We start from the raw sequence: 27,599 nt of genomic DNA, 5'->3' as shown, positions 1-27,599 counted from the left end.
GGTCCCTGCTAGTGGACAGGGACTATACTGTAGAGCTCAGTTTGAGTCCCATGTCCAAACTTGGAACAGTCATCAGTATTCTGCACTTGTATACCCCAAGGCCTCAACAGGGGCACCTAGCCAAAAAGCTTCACTTCGTCTGAATAAATAAACAGTTATAGGGTCCAGCTGTATTTTCAGGCTGACTTGTTAAATATTGGCTACAAAAATTCTTAAGGGCATTGATATTAGATACAAAGCTCTGTGATGCAATCTTGCTGCTGACATTGCATTGCAAGTATTCTGGTCTTCTGCGAGGAAAGGGTACCAACCAGCTCCACTTGGGGGTGCAGGGAAAAGAGCAACACAGAAAGGGGGAGGCCCCCCCCCAGAAACATCAAATCTTTAGAGAGAGCCACTTGATGGGGTAAATGCGAGCAGAGACCTGGGACAAGCTGGCTTTTCATATCCTCAGAAATTTCAGCCACTCAGCAGTTGAGTAACAATCCACCTCTGGCCACCCTATTCTAGATATGATTATACAGTTTTCTTGTAAAAGAACCAAAATATTTTCCTTTGTAGGAAAACAATAGAGAGAGGAAAAAAACAAAACAAAACAAAACTAGGGTTGTGATGACTGACTTCAGAAGGCAGAGAAAGCCAGGATCCCTGGTCAAATTTTACCAAAAAAGGGGACAGTTTTTCTTCATCTATAGTCCTCCACCTCCCAAGCCATAGTCCATTTGGAGTTTGTAGAGGTGCCAAGAGCAGAAACATAAAGAGTCCACAGCAGGACAGCAAAACTATTGTTGGGGTTTCTGAAAACTGTACGATGGCGCCTGAAAAGAACTGTAGGCTGTGGATGAAGAATAGCAAGTCCAGCCCTTAGTTGAGTGGACTTCCCCACTGTCCTGCCACAGAGTGATCAGCCGCTCACACAAGCTAGTGACACATTTAGGAATTAAGAGCATCAACGCATCCTAGGTGTCATAAAATTCCATCTCTTCACTTATTTCTCTGCTTTTTTCAACTTTGGCTTTCTAGGACTTATGCTCTAGCTTCAGTATAACACTCAAGCTAGCCAAAATGTTGGCAAGGAACTGCTATGGCAGAAGCATTCAGAGACTCATCAGGATGTGTGCCTGACCCACCCTTACCATACACCTAGGAACAACTGGGCCCAGAACCTACAACTTTCACTCTATGACTTCTTCTAGCTTCAGACTGAACTTATATCCTTTTGGGCATACATTCCTCCAAGAAGGCTATGTGTTGGAAGAGCATAGGCCTTCTCTCTATTATGGCAAAAGATATGGAAGACATGCATGTTGCTACAGATGACAGACAAACCTCTCTCATGTGAACCCCTTTTTGCTACTGAAGCTGATCTGAGTTTAGAATCCCCTACAATTGTCTTTTAGGAAACCATGACCAGTTGGTTCAAGTAAGTGCAATATTGAAAATGAATTTCTTGTCTCATGCCACCTCAAGGAGCCAAATGTCAGTTACGAATCAAGAATATCAAATGGAGGTGGGGCTATATAGAAGTAAAAGTGGGAGATGGGCTCCCTGGGATGCTCAGATCTTATGTCTGTAGAATCCTCTAGGAGTATGGAATGTCTTCCAATGCATCATCATTTTATGAGCGAAAGCAAAGAGTTATACTTAACTTTATTTCTAGGCACCTACCTAGACCCGCCAGGGGCCCCACTGGGGCAGGAGCACTTGTTTTGAAGAGATCCAGAGGGTTGGGCTGCAGGGCTGCAGATTGTCCTGTGGGTGATGCTTGGCCTGAAGGTTCTGAGATGGGAGGAGCAAAGATGTCTGATGCAAGCAAGTCATTGGCTGAAGACTGACAGGACGGGGGGGAGGGAGAAGGCTTAGTTACTCACTAACCGTGAAATGCAGCTTCACTTTGTCTCCTACTCTATACCCCAAATTTGAGAGCCACAAAAAGGAAAACTTTTTTCTTGATGGATAAACAACATCAACTACTACAGAAAAACAGTCCCCCCAAAAAAGACACAGATTCCTACAATGGACAGACTACTGAGTCTTAATGTCTCATACTACCTAGGGCTTGCAATGTAAAATCTATTATACTCATTTACACACTCACATTGGTCTGGTCTCATCAGCTAAAAGCTTGAAGTTGGGGAAGCAAGTGTGTAAAAGGGGCAACTATAAATAAGCATCCTAAATATTTTTGATCATTCCATTGGATTTTAAGTCAATCTACATAGAGATCATACAGTCTTAATCCAGGCATGCCTATACATTCCTAGGAGAGGTTTAAAAAGACACCTATGAGAACTGCATTTTAAATTGCTCTTAAATAAAGCTGAGATCACAGTGGTAATAGTAAATACATAGGCTTTTTCTAAGCTTATGTATTATTTAGTCAGTATTAAAAGAGGAGATAAGCTCAAGAGTTTTACACCACCACCATGGACATTAATGCAATACGATGGGTGTGCAGGGCGTGTGTTAGTGTCGGGGAAGTGCAAAGGGAATCACAAGAACTCTTGCCCTCCCATCCCAGAACATGATGATCAACTTACCAGAGGTACAGAAGCATAGCAGCATTAAAAATGGAAAAACTTCCGTTTAGTTTAATCGTAAGTGACAAGACATGCAAACAGAAAGCAGGGTGTGACAAACACTGCTGAGATGCTTAAAAACAGTGGCAGTTAGAGGAAAGTACTCCTGGAGAAGCAAAGTGCCTTATCCCACCTTCTATTTCACAGCCACACAGGAAACTACGAGAGCAGCAGGAAAGAGAGTTTGCATCACACCACCCTTTGGTACCGAACATGCACTCTGCTAATGGATATGTGGAGAAGACAATTCACCTTAGCAGTCCTTCTGCCTCTTCCTGGTTTGGTACTTTGTGGAGGTGGGATAATGGCTATGGAGTCATGTGGTGAGGACTGGACAGAGCTTTCCAAGTCCTGCTTTATGCCATTCTGTACAGATAGTCCTTTGGGAGGGCTTCCCACAAAAGGGTTTGGGGAGGATTTGACAGGGTGTTCTCTTTCAGATACCCCATTTTGAGTTCTCACTGCTGGCTGGGTTTGCGAACTCGAAAAGGGCCACGGGCCTGCCTGAGCTTCCTGTTTGCCAGTCCGGTTAGAGATCTGGTCAAATTGCTGACCAAAGTAGTCAACATCACCATTCAGGGGCCCATTACTCAGTGGAGTAGACGAGCTACTCGAATTCTCTTTCTTCTGATCTGGAGATTTGAGAGAATCAAACGAAGAAGGTGTCGATTGTTCTGGCTGTGTGAAAGGATCGTCACGGAAAGGATCAGGATTAGGGGTGGGAAAGAAGTTGAGATTGGCAGAAAAAGTATTTTCAGGCAAGAAGGATGCCTGAGGCTTTGGTCGAGGAAGAGAGCAGGAGGTGATGCCATTTGTTAAGAATGGATTTTCTCGTAAAGAATTCTGATTGGTGTCGATTTCAGAGTTTAGATCCACTAACAGGATATCTTTGCTTTCCTATCACATTTGGAAAGAAAAAAAAAAAAAAGAAAGTGTTAGTCCATGTTGTGACTTCAAATGAGAAAATTACATAAGATGACTAGGATTATCAGAATTTCCATTTCAACTTGGTCTTGATATACCAGTTGATCATTACCTCCTTCCATCACCCCCCAAGTCCATTACTCCCTACGTCTAGACTAGGTCCTCTCTATCCCTCCCCAGTATCATGCAATTTTATTTAAGTCTCGACATCATTAAATGAAATCTTACTGTTGCTTACTTCATGTCTCTGCTCACCCTGGTTACATACAGACTGGTGGAATTCATTATGAGCACTGTTTCAATTTGTGACTTTGAAAGTCTTAAAGGGAATTGATTGTGAATCACTCTAAATGATTATCAAAGTATGTTGAACTTGAAAGTAAGTGATTTCAGAAGCCTCGCTCAGCTTCCTACCTGATGCATATACAGTCCCCTCTATTGTATCCCCAGAGTCAGGGAGGATCATCTCTCTGAATTAGAAAATTCATTGACTAATACATTCATATTTTGTAGTTCTGGTTGTGATGAATTAAAGGTCAAATGCATTTCTCTAATACCAGTCCAGTTCTTTCCTCTAGAGGTGGGAGAGAGGCCTTTCCTTTATATCACAGACTTCAGGTATACCTCTAAATATTTAAGGCTCTTGCTGAAGCTGATAGACAAGCAGGATCTCACCCTCCTCATCCCAGTCTCTCCCCTGGCCTTACCCTTTTTGTCTATGTCCTCTGAAAGAGACACTCAATACTGATCTAATTTAATTGATCACACATTAAGATCTCCTATTTGTACATCTTTTCATAACATTCCTTAGAGTTCCTATGTTGTGGTGGTAATTTCATCTACTTAGTGGTTGAAGTCAACCAGCGACTGGTCTTTAATTTATACACAGTAGTCCCTCCTTATCCTCAGGGAATATGTGGCCCACAGTGGATGTCTGAAACTGCACATAGTGCCAAAACCTACATACAGTATTTTTTTCCTATACATACACATGATAGAGTTTAATTTATCAGTTAGGCACAATAAGAGATTAGCAATAGTAACTAATAATAAAATAGAGCAGTTCTAACAACATGCTGTAATAAAAGCTTTGTGAATGTGCTCTGTCTCTCTTCTCTCAGAATATCATATTGTACTGTACTCACTTATTTTCAGACCAAGGTTGACCGCGGACTTATTTTCAGAAAGTGAAATTGCAGATAAAGGGGGACTATTGTACAAGGTAGAGACATGGCTTTAAGAGTTCATTTGAAAGACATATAATATACATAGCTCTACTAATCCTAGTCCCTCTCTATCATTGCTCTGGTGTGTTAATTTTTAGGATTTTCAACTGTTTGATGAAAAAATTCTCAGCTGAAAAGCAGTACATTTGATGAATCCGACATGTCTTTATTCCAGTAAAAGAATTATAACCCACCCTAGGATAGAATTTTCATACTGATATCACTTCCTTCTGCTTGACTTTGAGCCATTAAATACTTAACTATTCTGGCCAGAAAAATATATATATGATTAAAAAAACAAAAAACCTCATTGAGTGGAAGTTATAGTAGTTATCTTGCATTACCCTGGGCAGAATACTAAATATTTTGATCATTGTTGTGGGGGGGACTTCAAGAGAATATAAAATTTGCAAACTAGCAAATACAAAAGGGCTCAAGTAGACCTCCTTGGCTTTTAATGGAAAAAAAAAAAAACAAATTTTTAGAAAGGTTAAGTCCTATTTCATGGCCACAAAAGAGACAGCAAAATCAGACCTAAATGGTGTTCTATCTTTTGGCTTCCTTTACTGTGAGACATAAAAACACAGTTTTCATAAGCCAAAGACAGGTTTTCTCTTTATAAGAAGAAGAATTTGTCACAAGAAAGAGCTAATAATTTAAAATTTTTTAATCAGAGAAATGGATTGAAAGAGCTCTTAATGTTGGGATCGTTATACAATCAAAAGGTAGGATAAAATGTGTTATAAAAGCTTGTGATTTCAATATTGATTAGTTATGAGCCACCTCTGGGTTAGAACAGTTGAGTGTTCACAGCTGGTAGAGTTCTCCTTTTCAAACACTTCAGAAGAAGTTCTTAGGACACCAAACAGGAGCCACAATGTTAGACTTCTGAATAGGCACCCTATAAGTAAAATGTATAAGGCTCTCCTCAGGCTGGGTTTGTTATTAATCCAAGATGAAACGTGTAGTTCACAGACTACAACTGAAAGCCCTAAGAATCCTCGTCCACCCCCTCGATCAGAGCCTCATTCATTCTTTGTTGGACTGTCAATACTGCATCCAGTTGGCCACTGTTCGAGCACGCGAGCCGCAGGCACTGGAGACACAGCAGTGAGTTACAGAACCTGCTTGTAGGGAGCTCCAGGAGGTAGACATAAATCCTGAGTTCCATAGCCTAGCTCTTCTCTGGGTGCCTAATCTCACCTAACCATTCCAGTTTGCCAGGCTGAGGACTTCCCTACTCAAAGCCTTAAGTGGCTTCCTGCTGCTCCCTACATTAAAATAACCTTCCTTAAGGCCAAATTTTCAAATGATCCACAATAGGACCCACGTTGTTTCTAGCCCAACTACTATCTATTTTCCTACACACTTCAAAGACCCAACTCAAATTCAGATTCTTTATAATGCTTTTCGCATTGATTTTTCTGTCTCCACTTTCCCTGTGCCCACCCATATTATCATATGGCATGTATACAAGGGCATAAGTGGCACTTGTGCTTTGTATCCTGATCCCACCCGGTGTACCAGATTTAATCTCCTTGACCATAGATCAGGTCTTATATTCTTCCCATAGTAACTGTGCTTTCAGGTGGTTAAAGTTGTTAAAGTTACTGAACATGGGTTTTCATGTTTTTCTTTTTCTATTTTTTATTTAGATGCAGTAAGGAAGGATAATGCTCAAGGGGCTTGCCAGTGAAAATTCTGTTCTAGGGGATGCCACACAGTTCCCAAAGTGAGCATTATTTAAAATTCATAAAACTTTTCTGTGTAAATGTTTTTTTTTTTTTTGAGACGGAGTTTCGCTCTTGTTACCCAGGCTGGAGTGCAATGGCGCGATCTCGGCTCACCGCAACCTCCGCCTCCTGGGTTCAGGCAGTTCTCCTGCCTCAGCCTCCCGAGTAGCTGGGACTATAGGCACGCGCCACCGTGCCCAGCTAATTTTTTGTATTTTTAGTAGAGACGGGTTTCACCATGTTGACCAGGATGGTCTTGATCTCTTGACCTCGTGATCCACCCGCCTCGGCCTCCCAAAGTGCTGGGATTACAGGTGTGAGCCACCGTGCCCAGCCCTCTGTGTAAATTTGAGGGGAGTCACAACCATCTAGGACCAATATAAAGTCTAGGTCATTTACATGTCTTTCTCTCTTCACATATTTCAGAGCAATTATTGTAGGAGTTGAATATTTTTAAACATGCTGGCTTTATCAAGTTGAGATAAATATATTTTTGACCTATGAATATGGAGTCAATAGATAAGAACATGTTGTCACAGTATAACCAGCACATAAATAGATCTGTTGGCCTTCTTTTGGTCAGAGATGACTATTTTATGGTATTTATTATGTTATTGTTAGTTTAACTAAAACTTGAATCCTATAAATAAAAAGTTCTTAGGCTGCATAGTCTAATAAAAATGAGATTGAAGATTACCCATGTTATTTTTCATTTCCTTTTTTAGAACATTCTAGAAAACTACAGAAGTAGATTATACAAGCAGTACTTCCTTGCCTATTCCACTGGAATTCCACTTCATATCTTGAGTGCTTTGCTCTCTTTGAATATTACTTGTTTGAATGTCAGTCATACTTGGGATGTAGGGTGTTCAGATACTCATGTAGCTTGGAGAAGGCATCACTAATGGAGGAGAGGGCAAAGTTGACTACAAATCAAAAGGCTCTCAGAGTTAGGATGGACCTGCCAGGATAATCTAATCTAGTATTTTTAAGTCTATCCTCAGAACTATAACAAACATCATGAAGAATGAAAGGTTCTATAGGCAAGTGACTTAGAGCTCACTGCTAAAATGAATATTACACAGGCTTCTCTCTTACAGGCATTTAGAATGCTACCCATGCATTGTCAGACTCATATGGTTAGGGTGAGAGAAGAATGCATGATGCCCCTGTTCCTCTCCATCACATTTGACCTGAAAGTTTTATGCAGTAAGGATTCACAGGCCTTGAATTTTCTGCAGAACTCTGGGAAATGAGAATTTTACCCAATTTTTGACCTGTTGCTTGAACTCCTGTGACTTTGGTCACGTAGGCTTCCATGATAATTTCCTGATACAAGAGAGTCCTAACTAGACATTTCCCCCATTATTCTAGACTAATTCTTTTTGTCTGTTTATTGCCTTCTCATCTTTTATGTTCAAATCTAGAAACTCACTTCCTCAGAAGCATTATCTGAATCTCTGAAGTAGATAAATACCCTGTAAGTAGCATCAATTACTGATGATGTTATTAGTTTTAATGTTGGTCTCCCTGTCAGGGAGTAAATTCCATGATGTCGTTGATATTATGTATCTTACTGCTATGCCTTGCAAATAGCAGGTGCTTGGGAAACTGTTACATAAATAAATGAAGTTGCAAGAAGTCATTCAAAATGTCATGGACATTTTTATTCGACACTGTTTTTGGAAAAACTGAAGACGAGCTTAAGCCTTGAATCTGGACCTCTTTCCTGTTTTTTTGTCTTTTTTTTCCTGAACCACTATTTTCTTTTAAACTTATAAAGAAAAATATTGTTCTACTCTTACATGGTTGTTACAGATCATTCATTATTGAGCAGACTTCTGGTATAAAACCCTATAAAAATGGGCAGTTTTCTAATAAGGACAAGCTTTGGTGGAATATAGCTGAGCCTCTTGTTTGTTTTAAATCGTACTTCACACTAAATTTATGATGCTAAATTGCAACAGACAGAACGCCAAAAAAAAAAAAAAAAAATTAAGAGGCGAGGAGGCTTTATTATTAAACATCTAACAATCATACTTTCTTCAAGTAGGCTTTACGCAAGGACTATCATTCAGCTCCTCCTTCCATTCCTCAGTGATACCAAGGACTACATTGCTGACCTATTGCTCAGATTTAACCTATAAGCAATATTAATACAACTGAATTAGTGTGGAAGGTTCCCATTGGTGACTTAACATTCACATTTATTCTAAAAGCCATTGACAGTTCATTTCCAAAAACCAACAGTCACCTTCCAAATTTCAATGAGACGCTTAACATTTCTGGTTATTGCCAATTTGAGTTACAGATGTCATTTCTATTACATTGCAAATTTAAAAATGAACACTTACTGTTGGGCTATTTAGGTCAGGAGGTGTGGACATGTCCCCAAACAAATCCATCTGGTCAACACCCTTAAAAAAGTATTTGGATTAGATTTAGATGTGTCTACTAAAAACGGTTACTTTGTATACTGTTGTGATCATTTGTTCCCTAAAGTTTAGGAAAGTAGTTGTCACAATTTAATTTCCATTTAACTAATAGATTTGATATTAAGCTATTTAGGTCAGGAAGTGTAGTCATGTAGATTTCCCCAAGCAAATCTATCTTGTCCACACTCTTAAAAAGTATTAGCTTAGATTCAGGTGTGGCTACTAAAAATGTTACTTTTCTATTTTTTTTTGATTACTTTTGTATGTTGACATAGATGTTACACTAACATTTTGAAAAATAGTTATCGCAATTGGATTTTCATACAGATTCAATACAGATTTGGTATCAGCAACATCTACAGGAGGAGAACCCATGTTCAGATAAGTAAGAACTGTCAAACATCACATATTAATACATACCAATTTCATTTTGTTAGTTTGGTCATCTAGAATCATTAGGGTCTCATTCCCATTCTGAAAAGACAGCAAATATTTAAGGATTTAGTTGAGTTTTCTCTGTAAAATGTATGCGTTCACTGTATTAGCTTGCTAAGCAGTAGTTACTTTGGCATTCCTCTATTAACTAAACATCTTTCATGAACAGAGAGGTCATAAACACAGTAATAAGCAAGGTGGTGAGAGTGGCTGGGCAGGTGACAAACAAGGGTTTATAAGCATCACACACAATTCACGGGAAGTAAAGATGCAGTTTTACCTCAACTGTTTTGTTGGCTTCCTCCATCTAAAAAGAAAAACACATATTCAGTGATTTAGTATTCCTAGTGAAAGGTAGTTAAATACAAGAATAAGTATACCTGTGATTCACAGGCATAAGGCAAGGATGAGTCTTGTGTATTATTTCTGCCCTCCGTTCCTCTCTTTTTTTCATATCAATATTAGATTTGAGTAGAGTTATTGGATTTAAACTCGGAACTCACTTATCCTGTATATTTTCTTTTTTTTTTGAGACAGAGTTTCACTCTTGTTAACCAGGCTGGAGTGCAATGGCGCAATCCTGGCTCACTGCAACCTCTGCCTCCTGGGTTCAAGCAATTCTCCTGCCTCAGCCTCCCGAGTAGCTGGGACTACAGGCATGTGCCACCATGCCCAGCTAATTTTTGTATTTTTAGTAGAGGCAGGGTTTCACCATGTTGACCAAGATGGTCTTGAACTCTTGACCTCGTGATCCACCCTCCTCGGCCTCCCAAAGTGCTGGGATTATAGGCGTGGGCCACCGTGCCTGGCGTATCCTGTATATTTTCTAGAATTAATATGAATCTTGTAGGGAGAAAAAAATAGAAGCCAGGGACTAGAAATCAGAACTGCCTAACCATAAAATCTATCCATTGCCCTACTGGGAAGAATAGACAATACAAACAAAAGCCAAATACTCAGACAACCATATTTATACATAATATTAAACATAGTCCTGAATACAGTTTTAAGTTTTTGGTTTTTTTTTTTTTTGAGACAGAGTCTCACTCTGTCGCCCAGGTTAGAGTGCACTGGTATCATCTCAGCTAACTGCAACCTCGATCTCCTGGGTTCAAATGATTCTCCTTGCCTCAGACTCCTGACCAGCTGGGATTACAGGCGATCCTCAACCATGTCTGGCTAATTTTTGTAGCTTTAGTAGCGATGGGGTTTCGCTACATTGGTCAGGCTGGTCTTGAACTCCTGACCTCAGGTGATCTGCCCACCATTGCCTCCCAAAGTGCTACGATTACAGGTGTGAGCCACTGCACCTGGTCAGTTTTAAATTTACTAGAGCTTTAATAAGGTAGTACTTGCCTTTTTCTTTTCTTCTTCCTTTTTCTTTACATTATAGATAACTTGAAAAAGGTCTTTAAGATCAACAACTAACGGTTCAGCCTGCAGCAAGAGAAAGATGGTCATCAGTATTTTAATCCTAGCATTTTATTTCCTTTGTCTCCCATCAGTTATAATTCATACTGGGAGTTTTTTTGTTTGTTTGTTTGTTTTTTAATTTTAAAACTCCTTACTACCCTCCCCTGGCTTATAGGAGATTACCACTGACCCAATCCCCACCCTTAGGTACATAAAGGACAGCAGGGTTAATAAGTACTTAGACAAAATAAGAGGCATCACAACCATATCTGAAGTCCCTTTACAGTGTCTGAGAATAATTCACCATTGTTCTGTAATCGGCATTGACTTTATAAGAAGGTCCATTCTCACAATCCTGTGCCAACAGCAGTCCATGGCTATCAATGACATTTTTAAAAGATTCATAAATATAGTCATTCTCTGAATCAGTATTCAGCCTTCCAATATCCAATTGTTTCTATCCAACTGTTTTATTGGAATGACTATCCAATAGTCATTCCAGTAAAAATAGTCATTCTCTGAATCATTATTTAGCCTTCCTATATCCAATTGTTTCTAGTAAATTTTCGAGTTGAGTGACAGACACTCCAATGCCAAACAGAGAACAAGTCCCCATGTCTATGCCAAGACTTAGAGCTCACCTGCTGCCCAGTTTTTATGGCAAAAAACTGATGCTGGCCTTCTCCTCCACACACATAACCAAATGCCCGGTTGTCTGTCACATCACGGGCAATGAAAGAAATCTTATTTACTGGATGTTCATGCTCTATTACCTTAAAAAGAAACACAAAGAGTAGTTTATTAAGAAAACTATAATGTATGTGCAGGCTAGCACACCTAAGCCTCAGACACATATATGGAGGTATATATGAAAAGGTTAAACCATTTCAAGAAAGATTTTTAGATTCTGGTTGAAAGCTAGAGTATTAGTCTTGCTAGAAAGGCCTCCAAAAGAAAGGAAGACTAGAAAACAAAAGTGGGAAGAACGTTCCTTCTTAAAATATTGATACTAGGCCGGGCGCAGTGGCTCAATCTCAGCACTTTGGGAGGCCGAGGTGGGTGGATCACAAGGTCAGGTGTTCGAGACCAGCGTGACCAACATGGTGAAACCCTGTCTCTACTAAAAACACAAAAATTAGCTGGGTGTGGTGGCATGCATCTGTAATCCCAGCTACTCAGGAGGCTGAGGGAGAAGAATTACTTGAACCGGGAGGTGGAGGTTGCAGTGAGCCAAGATTGTGCCACTGCACTACAGCCTGGGCAGAAGAGCAAGACTCTGTCTCAAAAAGAAAAAAAAAAAAAAGACTTTACTCTCTTTACTTTAAAGACATGATGCCACATAGCAAGGAAGGACTGAGGATTAGAAGATCAAGTGAAGAGGAGACATTTAGCCCTTAAGCCAAAATAGGTCTACTTTCCCAACTCAAAGACAAACTTAAATGAACAGCATAATTAAAATAGGAGTGTTCACAGGGATTGTTTGACAATGGCTCAGAGTGGCCAAGGAATCATCCTATGTGTTAATGGAATAACAGTCCCAGTTTATTCTGGAGGACACCAAATACCGTCATCAAGTATTTCTCAGCCTCACCTAGAGAGCCTATGTCAATAACCAGGAATTATAAGGAATGGGGACTTTATTGATTTAGTACTGTCTTTTCTTCTATCTTTCCCTCCTTTCTCTTGGTCCTTTCAAGCAGGTAACAAGGTTCAACTCTTTAGGGATATTTGTAGGTGGCAGACTGTGTCTCAGCTTTTGGTCCTGAATGCCTAAGGCCACCGAAAAGTTTTTATTGAGTATCTTAGAACGTTTGTGGAGGGAGAAAGGGTGAGAGAAACATGCCATCTTTCTTTGATGGGCTTGGGAAAATAAAAGTTGAGAGATAAAGGAGAATGATGAAGAGAGTATGCCTGAGGACCTCAGCACCAGCAGCTGATTGGGGTCCACTAGGGTGCCGGGGCCCTAGGTTTGCATAGTAGATAGTAGGCATTCTAAAAGGATGAATAGTAACGGGAGGTCTCTCCACAGTATTGTGATGCAAGAGAGAATCTGATAGCAATGAAACTGAGCCACACACAACATTTTAAAATACGTGAGTCTTATGTTACATTAAGGACAGAAAAAATATCCCAGAAGACTTGATGTATGATAGATAAATAGCTTTCTGATAAGGCTTAAAAATAAAGTAAAATAAATAAGACAGTTCATAAGTGATAGAACAACAGGAACCAACAAAAAATAAACAAGATTACATCTGTGGGGTGAGGAGGCAGGGAAAAAAGAAATGAGAAACAGGTATATGTGTTATGGGTGAGGTTTTAGCTCAGCTGGTAAGTTCACATGTAAGCAATATGTAAAAGTGTCACAAACCAGGGGTTAAAATGAATCTAGTTCTGTATACCTGACATCCAAATATATGTATATATATATTTTTAGAAAATTATTTATATAATATAAATGTATATTTTTATAAAGTAAAAAAATTATATATATATAATGTATATTTCTATAAAGTAAAAAAATTTTATAGATACAAAATATATATTTCTATTATATAAATAATTTTCAAAAAATGTAGTTATCTATATTATAAATATAATAAACATATTATTTATTATAAGACATAAATTCAAAATAAAGTATCTTGACTCCTTACCTCCTATTCTGTTTTCTGCCTGTTACTTCTGGAGATGTAATATATGCTATATTTGTTCCCTACAGAACTTAGAGAAAGAAGGGGAGCCGAAATTCAAGCTCAGTGGTCAGATCAGCAAATGTGAATTCTTACCCCAGTTTTCTCATCAATTATTTTTATCCCAGAAAGGGAAATGTTGACCCAGATCCTTTGTTTATGTTGTCCCTGAGACCGACCAGCTGCCGCCATTCCCTGATGAGGTTGGAAAAACAAGAGAAATCAAATTTTAAAAAACACCCTACAATGCTTTTTAATATTAAACTTTCAAAGTCAGTCAGCTTTGTTTTCAACTTGGTTTGCCATCTCTGAAAGGATTCGGCAATTTTCATCAGGGACAGCAGGATGGCATGGAAGATGTGGAACCAGGGCATCCCTTAGTTAGCTATGCAAACTCAGACAAGTCACTGTAATTCTCTTGGCCTCGGAATAGTCGTTGGTAAAGTTCAACTAGAAGATCTTTAGAGATGCTTCTTCTAGGCTTTGAACTATTGAATAAGTATTATTTATTTAGTCAGTTTTACATAGTGCCATGGTACTAAATTTTTAAATTTAAAAAAAGAGAAAGGCTAACACTAAGAAACACCAGTGTCAAAGTAGAATCCTGAATTTGATCAGAACAATTCCCAGGTCTAAAACAGGGTATTCCTTGCTCTCCACATACAGTAAAACAAACAATGCACACATTTGCACACAGCTTTTATAGGAATAAGAATAGGCTCAGTTTGTCCTAATGTAGAGTTTGCCAGAAGGAAAAGGCATCTAGAGTCCTGTTCTGCTTGATAAAATGAGGTCTCTAGGACAGCCCTCCAAATATGCAAACCCTCACAGCTTCTGAGAAAATGGGGCGATACAGATGGATAATGTGATTAAAAAGGTGTCTCAAGTAATTGAACATAGGTCAACAAGAGCTTCTAATGTAATTCCCTCTTTTGGACTTTTGCTTAATACACAGACAAAGCATTCATTTCCCTTTTACCTTTAGTTTCATCATAGAGTCTTGGCTCATTTTATCCCCTCTTGCATCTGGCACATCATCAATGCCTATCAGCTTGGCTTTATATTTCACGCCGTCACCTTTGAACCTCGCTAAGAGATACTCATCTGTCTTTTCAGGGCCTGAGAAAAGAAAGGAATACAGGATGAAGTTTACACTTGAATGCCAGTTCTAATTATGACCAAATATGCTCCAGAATCTCCAAAATTTAAGTAATATAAATCCTGATTATACTACAACTGATCACATATGTAATATTCTATCCTGTCTTATGCTTACTTCCTTTGAGCAAAATCATGTCCCACAATAAACTGTGTATGGAGTTGGTGTGAGGAGAAAAGAAACTCTTAGAAGTACCAAATTGACAGAATTATGGGAAACTTACAGACACATCGGAGGTGGGAGTTAGGGACATTGTTCATCATAGCTTTTTTTAAGGCTTTAAAATAATGTAAAGATGATAATACACATATTTTTAATGTAAGAAAAATAAGCTGCCAAACAATTTACCAACATTTTTGACTATCAAAAAGCAGAAAGGAATTATGGGTAAGTTCTCTTGAGAACTAGTAAGGTAATTATCCCATCTTTATAACATCTTTTGCTCCTTTTAAAAGGTCTGTGTAGTTCCATTCCCAATGAGCTCAGTAAAACCAAATGGTAAATGAATTACTGAAAGATAATGATATAGTAATTATATAATAATTAATGATTGCATTATTAACTGAACAAGATGCTATGAATATTGACCAGCTGGACCTAAGTGGGTGTAATAGCAGATTTCCAGAGACGTGGGATGAACCAATCTCTTTTGCCAAGGTACAGAACTTTCCTATTAGGACAACTTGAGACTAAGCTATGAAAAGAGCCAGCCCTTACTTTATTCTGAATCTCACATTTCTCCAGGGTTAACCACCTCTAGCTTCCTTCCTTGGCTTCAAAAGGATTTTTCCATACCTTTCTTTTTTTCCTTCTTTGAGGGTGCTTTTGGTGCGGCCTGTTGGTCGGGCTGACCATTGGTTGCACTTGTTTCCACTTCGTTAGACATGGCAAGAAGGCAGGCAGCAAAACCCAGTACCAGTGGACACTTGGTGACACCAGGCGATCCCCAATGGAGAAGTCTCAAATAAACATAACCTCCCACAGGCACCTGTAGGCAGAGTTTAGAGGCACAGTGAGATCGGAACACAGCAGACCCAGACTTGATGCCAGAATAGGCTTGCACCTAGTGACTTTCTTTTGTAGTTCTTTAGACTCATTTTGTTCTTTCTCCTGCCATATTAGACTGAAGGCTGAAAGCAGGGGAGTGGGTAGGACCACTTCCTTTGTAGTTTCCAAAATGGAAAATGTGTGCTTATTAGGTTTTTCTTTAAGGACTTGATATCTGGTAACATTTAATGATTATCTAGCTAAGTAGATTTTTATGCCAAGAAAAGATAGGAATTAAAAGCTTGCTAGGTTTCATAGCAAAACAGAAAGAAATTGAATGCTGAGCCTGGTAAGATTGCAAATGCCATTTGAGATCGGGCATTATAAATTTCAGTTCTTCACAAAATTGCTTAACTGTAAAGGCAGTGACAAGAGTAGAGCTATGAATTTATCTTATTCACATTGTTAAATTTGTTTTAAGTATTAGGCTTCTGCATATGATCTCCAGGGCTATTTAAGCACTATAAAAGATGTCCATTTTTGACATTAACACTTATTTGTGCCAGGGAAATAGTGGATTGATGGGGTGCCGATTATGCAATTCATCTAATATGTTTTTATGTTGTTATTCAGCAATGCCATCCTCCAAACAGTCTGTCATGTGCTCTCACAACCTCTCCCCTACCCTCGATGTATCACAGTAGGAAAAACAGGAAAACACAATCATTGTAACCACACAGAAGTAAGGTAACTTTCCAAAAGGTTCCTTCACTTTCCAGGAGTCAATGTTTCTACATAGCTGCAGAGAGAGCTAGAGCAAGTGGATTAACATTCTACGTTGACTGATGACCAAAGGCAAAGAAAAGCCATTCATTGTTTGTAATCCTATTAAGACAACCTATGGGCTGGCAGGCTAACCCCCTGTAACCCCGCCCCCACCAAAAGTCCTCTTCATTCCGTGCCTATAGCACCCATTTAAGTGAACATTTTAATTGAAGGACCAAGCCCACCACATGGGAATATCTGTCATTTGTTAGATACTTAAAGAGCATCTAAATAAAAAGTAAGTCTCAGGTTTTTGCTCAATTTAAATTGCACTTAGCTTGCTTTACATGTTTTCTTAGGGGTCAGTACTTAATTTCTTCCACTGTGAGTTTTAAAACAGTCTTTATAATCTGAACAGTCTTTAAATACTTACATTCATGTAATCTGTGTATGAGTAATGTTATCTAAATGGCTTCACTTGGAGATTTAGTAGTTAATTTTGCTCAAAGATGCCTGGCTGGTTGACAGCCAGGAGACAGTCTGTTTACAGCTGAAAGTCTTACACAGTAAAAGACTCAAAGCCATACTTAACTCAGGACTTCCTTACAGCTTGGGGATCCTAGGGGTGTGACTCTAGTAGAGCTCCATCACTCCAGCAGCAGGCGTTTCTTCCTAAAACAGCCCCTGAATCCAGTTTTATTTCACTATTTACACTATTCTTTAAAGATACTTGCAGAACGAGCTTCATCGTGCCTCTCTCAGAGACAACGGCATCAGTCCTCTGGTGTACTCTCTCCAGGCCAAAAGGTCCCAGATCCTCAGAGCGTAGAGACTCCAGTCCTAGCTGAGCAGCACTCCCTTCTCAGAGGCCTCAGGAGCAGCACCATGAGACCTTCTCCTCCAAGCTTTATAAACTCGGATGGTTCTAATGCCTTACGTTTGTCCCCTCCGCCCTAGAGGTGGTAGCTGCTTCCTGTAGTTTATTTACCCAGTGATAACTTGCTTCTCTTCTTACTGTCTCAGTTTTCTAGCTAACAACTTTATACCTAATTAACACTTAATATCTGTGGCCATACAATACTTTATATCTGTGGCCATGAACAAGCCTGATTTTGGAAGCTAAGCAGGGTCAGACCTGGTTAGTACTTAAATGGGAATCAATGCTTAACATGAACATCTTTTAAAATAACTGGTGTGGACTGAACTCCAACTGACACTATGGTAAGGCTAATCTGTTTTGATTTTCCAGATCAAAAAACTATCCTTTAAGGATACCCTAAATGTGGCAGATTCAAGTGTTTCATCCGAATGCTAATCCTTAGATGTTTTTTAGAGCCATATTATTTTGGGTTTCAAGGCTATATTTATACACTTTGATGTCTACTTTTCACTTCCTAGGCCAAGAACAGGAACTGCAACAATGCATTCCAAACAGAATACATTCTGTTTTCTTCATGGGAGGCAACTGAAGTATGTGTGTGCCTATACCTTCAGGTCTGCCTTGCTTAGAGCAGTATTATGTTGAGTTCATCAATGTATGTGTTGATTCTAACCCAGTAAGAATCACTGGCTGAAAAAGCGACCTGGGCTTAAGAGTTTGTTGCCCATCTTTGATGTCATACTTTACTACAGGGTATTATTTCGGACATGAAAAGACTTAGCTAATTAAATTTGGCAATTTGTATTCTAACATGAGTCTATTTTGAAAGAATTTGAGAAATGCCAAAAAGCACTTTGAGGGGGTTTGTGGGGAGGGAACAGTGGCATGTGGGTTTAGTCATAAAAGTAATACAAGACATAGCTCAAGACCCGGTATCAAATCTAGTGCTGGCAGACGCCACCAAATGGAAGGGTTCTGAGGTGAGTGGTGTTACCTTGCTAACAAAAATTTCTCTCTTCAGATATTTAAATACAGCTTTTCATAGCATTGGAATTGTTTTAAAGGTATTTGATTTCTTTCGACCATATCCTTTCACTATTTGGGAATGAGCAGTTCCAAAGGACAGGGAAGAAGAAAATAAGGAGGAAAGTGTCTGTAGTATAAATTCCCAAAAGAAAATGGATGTGTATTTGAGTTGCAATTGGCAAGGGTAAACCTCCATTGTAGGCCGTACAACTGAAAATGCACCTATCGCTACTTCCTGAAATTATAAGAAGGTAGACTCCGCACATAGGCTCCAAGACTATAAACCTGTTTACAAAAGAAATGTTCAAGACTTATTGCAAGATTTTAACAAAAGCGTACATCCAGTTATGCATACACCAGAGTGATAATTCACCTTCCTCCCACGGTTTAAAGAGCAAGTCCCCATCACAGACTTGTCAAACAGCCAAGTTATCATTTAACATGTGGCAGATAAAGGAAGGCTCGCTTATAGACTTAGATCCCTCTGTAGAGAACAGTCGGCTTAAACTTAGTATTCAATATTCAAATGTATTACATTCAACTATTATCACTTGCAAACATAAAACTTTTAGCAGAGTTTTTAAGGGATTGAATTTTAAAAAGGGGTCAGGCCTGCAAAAGGGATCTGAGGACCCTTTTAAAAGGGTATATGCATAACTGGATGTATGCTTTTGTTAAAATCTTACAATAAGTCTTAAACATTTCTTTTGTAAAGGGGTTTATAGTCTTGGAGCCTATGGGCAGAGTCTGCCTTCTGATCATTTCAGGAAGTAGAGATAGATACATTTTCAAGAAAAGATCCCTAGTTAATTCCTTTGATTACCTTCCCAGACTGGGGCTCTGTTAAAGAAAGCGCCTAGCTTATGTTAAGGAATGGAGTCTGTTTTAAAGCTCTAGGATGGTAAAAAGTTTCTTATAAAGGGAAGCAAGTGAGTGTAGCACAAGAAGGAAGCATACAATGTTCTCCCTTGTTGGGTGTAGTCTCACGGCCCTTCTGTTCAAGCAGGGCAAAATTAGTCAGGAAATACACCCAAGGGGTGTTGTCACCAGGCAAGGATTACACAGTAAAGCTCAAAAACATATAAAAAGGCTCGCAAACACAGTTCCCCACCTAAAAGTAGCTCATCTGTTATCCTGATTCTCAGAGACAGGCTGTTTCCTTCATCAGAAGATTGAGAAGAGAAGTAAGATGACACATCTGAAAACAAAGGAGGATCTAAAGTTATCGTATAGTCCGAACTCCTTTTTAAGAGCTCAGATATAACAGAAAGCTGTAAAGGAAACTCTGCAATATGAATAACATTAGCTTCCATTTGAGGGAAGATCTCTAACTTGGATTTTGGACTTTATACAAATCTCCCTGAAAGAATGCAGAGATATCCCCCTTCCATGGTACTAGTGTCAGATGACTATGAGAGATTCTGGAGCTTGCAACATCTCTCCTGGTTTCTGAGAAGGCTCTTAGAAATGTATTATTGAAGAGTGCATGAGTCATCTTAGAATGACTATGGGCTTTGCAATAATAAAAATCAGCTATTGCTTAGTCCTTAAAGTGATTCATAAAAAATGCCTAGTATTTTGAATCCTTGAATTGCCAGCACGGTGGACAATGATGTCTAGGCTTTGTAGGGGTAAAGTTGGCCGACACCTTTCTTATATACCCTTACCCTTTGTACCAGTAGGAATGTGTTGGCATCAGCAATGGTACTACTTAAGGATTCCAGGGTTTTGAAGCAATGTCATAATACAAGTGTCAACCATTCTTTCCTGTGACCCCCAAACCTACCTTCTTACCCTAATTATACAGAGCAGGCAGGAAAAGTGCTTTGTTGGTCTCAAAATGCTGGTAAAAGGAATAACTTGAGTTAAGGACTTAGTGATAGCCCCATATCACAGATGGTAGGGAATTTATTTTTAACATTAAGGGGACTGGGACAAACACCTAGTATGCCAACCACTAAGAACACTTATCACAAAAGCCCTGTGAAACAGAATGTGTCCCTATTTTTTTTTTTTTAGATAGAGTTTCACTCTTGTTGCCCAGGCTGGAGTGCAATGGCACGATCCTGGCTCACTGCAACCTCTGCCTCCCAGGTTCAAGCCGTTCTCCTGCCTCAGGCTCCCATCCGAGTAGCTGGGATTACAGGTGCCTGCCACCATGCCCAGCTAATTTTTTGTATTTTTAGTAGAGATAGGTTTCATCGTGTTGGCCATGCTGGTCTTGAACTCCTGGCCTCAGGTGATCCACCCACCTCGGCCTCCCAAATTGTTGGGATTATAGGTGTGAGCCACCACACCTGGCTGAGTATGTCTCTATTTTATGAATAATGAATAGACACAGCAACACAAAATCAATCCCTTATAAGCCACAGGGTTCAAAGTGAGCATAGTCTGTGTTCTTGAATCCTACTGATTTTAACCTATATTTTATAAGCTACTTTTTAAAAGTCATCATCCCATTGACTTTAACATACCAGTTAATTTTTCAGAAGAAGCCACATAGAATAGATACAGGGAAGCGAATTAAGGAGACTCAAGAAGAAAGCAACATAAACATCTTTGCTTAGAATGTTCAGTACTTCGTACTGAACAGAGAATGTGCTTCCTTGTTTCTTTGAACTTTCTGCCTGCCTCAGCTGAAGTGTGGAACCAGGACGACATGTGAAATATTAACCTCTTGAGACAGACCTCGGGGTCCAAGAGGGCAGCAAACAGCCTTCACCACTATCTTCAAAGTAGCCCTTTAAGGAGAGGGGTCACTCTCAGCCATGCTGTAGCAAAGTTGGGTTGTTTCTGATACTTTATGCAAATCCTTCCCCGTTTACCTGCTTGTTTGGATTCTTATGCTTTTAGGAAGGCTCTTCTACTCTGCAAAGACCAAACTGAGCAGACAGTAAGATTTTTACAGCCTATTTCACTGAGGAATGAGACTATGTACTGCACACTGAAAAGGAGTCCTTAGATTTTCTTGTAAATGCTGACAGAACATGCTCGAGTCAATGAGCTATACACAAGTTATGCATTTACAGTGAGGAGGTAGCATTGCCTTTAACCTTTGAAAATGATATGGCAGGACTTAGAGGGCTTATTAAACCTTAAACCAAGATGCTTTCTTCAGTCTTTGGAACCAAATTGGGTTAAAGTTAAGATTCTCTCATACAGTTAATTTTGAGTAGAGGTGAGATAATATAGCAGAGAATAGCTCAGGCTTGGGAGTCCCACCCACCCAGGATTCATCATTTTCTTGTTCTGTGGCTTGAGGCAGTTTATCTAATGTTCATTTTTTTTCATCTGTAAAATAAGAATATAGTTTGCTGAACTGTTATGGAAAAAAATCAATAAGAACTTACATAGAGACATCTGCATCTGGCTTAAAAAGTGCTTAACAAATGGTAGCTGCATTAGTCTGTTCTCATGCTACTGTTAAACCTGAGACTGGATAATTTATAAAGGAAAAGAGGTTTAATGGACTCACAGTTCCACATAGCTGGGGAGGCCTCACAATCATGGTGGAAGGTGAAAGACAGTCTTACGCGATGGCAGACAAGAGAAAAATGAGAACCAATCGGAAAGGGAAACCCCTTATAAAACCATCAGATGTCATAAGACTTACTACCATGAGAAACAGTATGGGGGAAACACCCCCATGATTCGATTACCTCCCACCGAGTCCTTCTCACAATACAGGGGAATTATGGGAGCCACAATTCAAGATGAGATTTGGGTGGAGACGAAACCAAACCATATCAGTAGCTACGATTAAACCAAAGCTAGGTCACAGAAGCTATGTGCTGCATAGTTGTGTTCTTGCCAACACTGCTTTTCCACAGTGTTTAAACACTTTTAGAACAATAAGAACCTATACTTAAATGACTAATAAGTAGAAACGTGGAGTGGTATAGTACTTGTTTGTTTGTTTGTTTATTTAGAGACAAGAGGTTTGCTCTTGTTGCCCAGATTGGAGTGCAATGGCGTGATCTGGGCTCACTGCAACCTCTGCCTCCCAGGTTCAAGTGATTCTCCTGCCTCAGCCTCCCAAATATCTGGGATTACAGGCATCAGCCACCACGCCTGGTTAATTTTTTGTGATTTTAGTAGAGACAGGGTATCATCATGTTGGCCAGGCTGGTCTTGAACTCCTGACTTTAGGTGATCCACCCACCTCAGCCTCCCAAAATGTTGGGATTACAGATGTGAGCCACTGCACCCAGCCTAGTACTTCAATTAGTAAAGACCAGGTGGAAAAGTGAGAGGGCCTGCCAATGTAAGAGTCACCTCCTGCCCAGCTCTGCCTTCTGAGCCTATAATAGTTAGGTTCTGATGGACACAGTCTCTGGGAACAAAATCAACTCTAGGTTACCCAGAGAGGTTACCCAATAAATCCTGAGTCAAAATTCATGCCTACATCATTATCATGGACAGTTTAGAAGATATGCTTTACATCATCTGGGGAAATTTTACTGTGGAGCTCTTAGAACACTGATGTTCATGCCATACCCTGATAAATTAGATATGGGCATAGAGACCCAGGTATCAATATATTTTAAAGATACCTAGAACATTCCAGTGTACTCACCTACGTGAGGTCCAATGGTCTACTTGAACAACGCTTTGTCTGCTTAAAGAAATACCGAGTGGGTTAGACTTGGGTTGGAAGAAAACTAGGGAATAATTTGGCCACATCATTGCATTATAATGATTAGAAAACTGAGGGCAAGAAAGTTTGACTTGCCTAATTAGAAATAGCTGGAGGAGACAAAGCTGGCACCCCAAAAGATCCAGCAGGAGACTCCAATGCCTTATTCCTAGAGATTACGTGTGTCTGTTTTAAAAAACTGTTTTTTAAAAACAAGATCTACAAAGCCCATTAGATAGGGACTGAACCAAGAATGTCTTCCATTTAGTAGATATACTAAGTAAAAGAACCAGAACATAGCTTAGCAGAGTAATTTGAACATGGTATTTAAGAGATGTTTTCTGAACCAAAACAGGAAGGATTTTACGTGGTCCAATTATACACTATCACTAGATTCTTTTTTGCCTAGGTAGCAGGAGTTTCTTGGTCAAACTGTCTCAATAATATTTATTTGGCTGCTTTGCCTCGGTCTGAGACTTGCAGATCAATACACGAAAATTTCAGTACATTCTCTACTATTCAGTGCTTGTCCTTTAAGTTCTGATTTTTTCTATTTTTTTTTTTTTTTTTTTTTTTTTTTTTAAGCATGATAGGAGGTCTAAGTTCTTGGATTGGCAACTTAAAATATTCTGGAGTCATTATAACCCATCCTAATTTTGTGCCCACCTCTACCCGTTTTGTTTTTAAAGTAACTTTTTATTAGGAATACCTATTAGAGCATAAGAAACAGTCATTACCATAAAGAATGTTTAGGAGAGTTTAAAGTTTAAAGAAGCTTTGTGCATCCAAATAAGGGCCCATCCTTTTTTTTTTTTTTTTTTTTTTTTGAGACAGAGTCTTGCTCTGTTGCCCAGGGTGGAGTGCAGTGGCATGATCTCAGCTCACTGCAAACTCCATCTCCCGGGTTCAAGTAATTCTCCTGTCTCAGCCTCCTGAGTAGCTGGTACTACAGGCACCCGCCACCACATCTGGCTAATTTTTGCATTTTTAGTAGAGACAGGTTCTCACCATGTTGGCCAGGCTGGTCTCGAACTTCTGGCCTCAGGCGATCCAGCCCCCTCGGCCTCCCAAAAGTGCTGGGATTATAGGCATGAGACACCATGACCGGCTTTTAGATTGAGCAGTGCCGCTCAATTCACTGCAAGTGCCTGAAAGTATTCACAAGTTGAACTGAAGTGTTAAGGTTATGATCAATTCCGCAATTGTATTTTTGTTTCATTGTTTCAGCACAAGGGCTATTAGTTTGAACACTTAACTGCACTAGAGTTGGAAAAAATAGAAAGCGTAGTCTTCACAGTGAGAACATGTTCTGGCCTCTCAGCAAAGCTGGATGTAAGTTGATATGCTTGTATGAACACAGACATGCAGAGGGGATTGATTCTAGAATCCCTCTTTACATTTATTCAGGTTCTAAGAAAGAGGGCAGTGTCCTTTGTCTTTTGATCATGTGGAATTTTCGTGAATATGGACATATGAGGCTTCAGGTTGAATTAACTGACATTGGAGAGTATACCCATTTCAGTTTTAATGTCCCATTTCAACTTTAATGTGGGAGAAGAAACATATTCCACCCCAGTTCTCAAGTATAACCTCCTCTGGCTTAGACTAAACAGAACAAGGATCCAACTTTCTCCTTTCACTCACTTCTGCAAAGGGAAGGAAGTGACATTGAAACTTCAGGGAAAGTACAGAGGTTAAAAATCACATTTCTGTTATTGCCTTACATTGCTGGCACTGAATCATTTGGGCTATGGTCTGCTTTTACATTAAGGACCATTTGGTACGTGAGCTTAGTATATCTCAAGCAAGCTGGGTAGGGCAATGTTGTGGGCACAACTTGACAAGGAAAAGACAATGGGGAATTATGGTCTAGTGCACAGCATGCTGTAACACAGCTTCTTCAGAGCTCTGTATTTGGAGGTTGCTAGGCACCTATGCCCCTGCATAATTCTTTCCTTATATGGTATGTCTTTCCTTATATGCTGTTCTCCCTTTTGTACTTGTCCTTGAGAAACGACGTAGAGAAGAGAGATTGGGAAGGTAATGACTACATCCTTGAGCCCAGAGTTGTGATATTAAATGCCATCTCGAACCACCTCACTAGCTGCTTCCCTTTCTACTTAGAGAAATATGAAGTCACCTATATAAGAAGCCATGAGTGATTTCCATTACTTTTGAGGAAAAGTTATTATGAAACCATTATTCTGGGAAAAAGGACAATATAGCTTTATTAAAGGGTTGGAGGAGTTTGGCAAAGGCTACTCTTTCCCACATACTTCAGGCTTTAGAGCTCAAAGTTGTCTGGAACCTGGTGAACAAGTAAAGTAAGTGGAGACACTTCTGGGAAATGGCCAATGGGTTGAAGTGGTCTAACACAGCGGGGAGGACCCAAGGGAAGAATCCCTGTAACGCGAAGGTGGACAGTCTTAACTAAATACCTAGCACAAGCATTAGGTGTCCAATCTGACCCAGCCAAGCAGACCTGGGCAGTGTGGGCATGCCTCAGTACAGTGGCTGGTGGGTGGCATGCATTATCACACACAAAGAGCCGTGTGACCAGAGGGCCTGTAGGGACATGACGCAGCACTGCCCATACCCGAGACACTACTGCAGGACCAGAGACAGCCACACTTGCCTAGTCACCAGAGTGCCTTCCCCAGTGGCTAAAACCCACCAGGTTTTGGTGGTAGCCCAGTCACTTGGACTAGGCGACTGTGAGGAGGCTGAAGACATCATTCCATGGTGACAACCGCAGAGGGGACTCTCATAGGGCTTGGTATTTCTAGTTTTGAAGTGATATTAATCAGAACATATACCAAGAAAGCACTTTTGGAAGAAGATTTTAAAACGGGAAAGTGTTTATAAGCAACTGGAATGGGTCAATAGAATAAACCAACTTTAAAATTTGAATTTAGAAGAACTTTATTTTCTATCATTAGATGATACAGTAGGACATTTGAGTCGAAGTCTTGCTCTCTCACCCAGGCTGGAGTGCAGTGGTGTGATCTCAGCTCACTACAACTTTCACCTCCCAGGTTCAAGAGATTCTCTGGCCTCAGCCTCCCAAATAGCTGGGACTACAGGCATGCACCACCACAGCCAGCTAATATTTTGTATTTTTAACAGAGATGGGGTTTCATCATATTGGCCGGGCTAGTCTCAAACCCCTGTACTTGTGATCCCCCTGCCTTGGCCTCCCAAAGTGCTAGGATTACAGGTGTAAGCCACTGCACCTGGTGGACATACAATATTCTAAAGAATGAACAATTTACATAAAAAATATTAGAGTTTTTAATATTCAAAAAATTCCCACTGACATAGAAACCTCTAGAATTTTTCTATTGCAGAGTCTTCAGGGCACTGACTTTAACTGGAACTGACACAAAACACAATAAATGCAAGAATTTTACTTTAAATTTGACATCTAAATACACAATGTATTATGCTGGATTCTGGCAGGAAAAGGCTAAGACCCAGAACCAACACACCCATACTATTCATAGCTTTACTGCAATCCTCCCTCATCATATACTTACCCAAACTGACCCAGCAAATGTTTTACTGTTTTCATGTCTTATCCTTTCCAAGCAAGGTTAGATACGTCTACCAAAAATAACTCCTTTCCATATTTCTATGCTAGGTTTTGTTTGTTTTTTTGTTTGTGATGAAGTCTTGCTCTGTCTCCCAGGCTGTAGTGCAGTGCCACAATCTCAGCTCACTGCCACAATCTCAGCTCACTGCAACCTTCACCACCTGGGTTCAAGTGGTTCTCCTGCCTCAGCCTCCCAAGTAGCTAGAACTATGGGTGCTTGCCACCAGGCCTGGCTAATTTTTATATTTTTAGTAGAGACAGGGTTTCACCAATTTGGCCAGGCTGGTCTCAAACTCCTGCCTCAGCCTCCCAAAGTGCTGGGATTACAGGCAAGAGCCACCATGCCCGGCCCACCATACTAGTTTTTAAGTGAATGATGCAAATGCATCTTGGCAGTTTGCTTCCTCAAACATACAACATCAGGTTGTTCTTTCTCATGCCCATATGAAATAATCCTGAATTAAGCCAACATAGATGTGCAGCATACCTAGTGTGTGGACTTCAAGATATAATCATTCCTTCATTCACATCCCCCTGTGACTTCACCCATGATGCGTATGCATATAAATCCTAAATGTTCAACACTTCCCACTTTCTATTTAAGTGCCATGACAGTAGTCAGCTTGAAAGTCTATGCAGATATTAGAATAATTTTAAAAAAGCATGTTATTTAGAAGCATCTGTGCTATAAATATCAAGCTATATATGAAGGGCCACTTACACTAGAATTATTTTATTATCTATACCATACCAGGGCACTTTAAAACAGGCAGGTAATCTTAAACTTCTCCTCTTCCAAAAACCAGTGCAAGAAATACCACTTGATATTTGGTTTCTTCTTTAGTAGCCTGGCTAAATTATATAAAATCCCAATGTGGTTTCCCTTTCCAGGCAAAGCCCTACATTTATATAATCCTCAAAACCATTGCTTGAGTGTTGCTGTGCCCTTTCTGCAACTCATGTTTCAAGGACACACTGTTTAAAGAGTTTGAAGGAGAAGAATCCAGCTGCCTTGTAACATCAGCACAGAGCAAACTAGGGTGTACACAGTGATTGCATACATACAGGTGGAACTTATTTTGTGTTGCATTTCTGCACAGAGAGCAAAACCATGAA

General features: G+C 39.8%; 1 protein-coding gene across 11 annotated transcripts in view; it reads right to left on the bottom strand.

Annotated features, from left to right (window-relative positions):
• The window catches only part of DAB2 (DAB adaptor protein 2), a 96,400-nt gene that overhangs the window by 8,013 nt on the left and 60,788 nt on the right, over positions 1–27,599 (bottom strand). For 3 of the 11 annotated variants that reach the window (XM_078365545.1, XM_078365544.1, XM_008992132.5), the window contains 11 exons: positions 19,367–19,453; positions 15,393–15,585; positions 14,418–14,557; positions 13,535–13,633; positions 11,387–11,518; positions 10,689–10,769; positions 9,613–9,639; positions 9,318–9,371; positions 8,817–8,879; positions 2,832–3,476; positions 1,669–1,831 (listed from right to left, as the gene is read on the bottom strand). In XM_078365545.1, the coding sequence (XP_078221671.1) occupies positions 1,669–1,831; positions 2,832–3,476; positions 8,817–8,879; positions 9,318–9,371; positions 9,613–9,639; positions 10,689–10,769; positions 11,387–11,518; positions 13,535–13,633; positions 14,418–14,557; positions 15,393–15,483 (1,495 nt within the window). In that variant the 5' untranslated portion in view covers positions 15,484–15,585; positions 19,367–19,453. The remainder of the gene's footprint in view (positions 1–1,668; positions 1,832–2,831; positions 3,477–8,816; positions 8,880–9,317; positions 9,372–9,612; positions 9,640–10,688; positions 10,770–11,386; positions 11,519–13,534; positions 13,634–14,417; positions 14,558–15,392; positions 15,586–19,366; positions 19,454–27,599) is intronic. The other 8 variants (XM_078365546.1, XM_035291639.3, XM_002745029.7 and 5 more) reach the window with 5 other exon arrangements.

The sequence above is a fragment of the Callithrix jacchus genome, chromosome 2 (assembly GCF_049354715.1).
Source record: "Callithrix jacchus isolate 240 chromosome 2, calJac240_pri, whole genome shotgun sequence".
NCBI lineage: Eukaryota > Metazoa > Chordata > Mammalia > Primates > Cebidae > Callithrix > Callithrix jacchus.
Note: the sequence above shows the minus strand (reverse complement) of the source record. Positions and strands in the feature narration are given on the sequence as shown.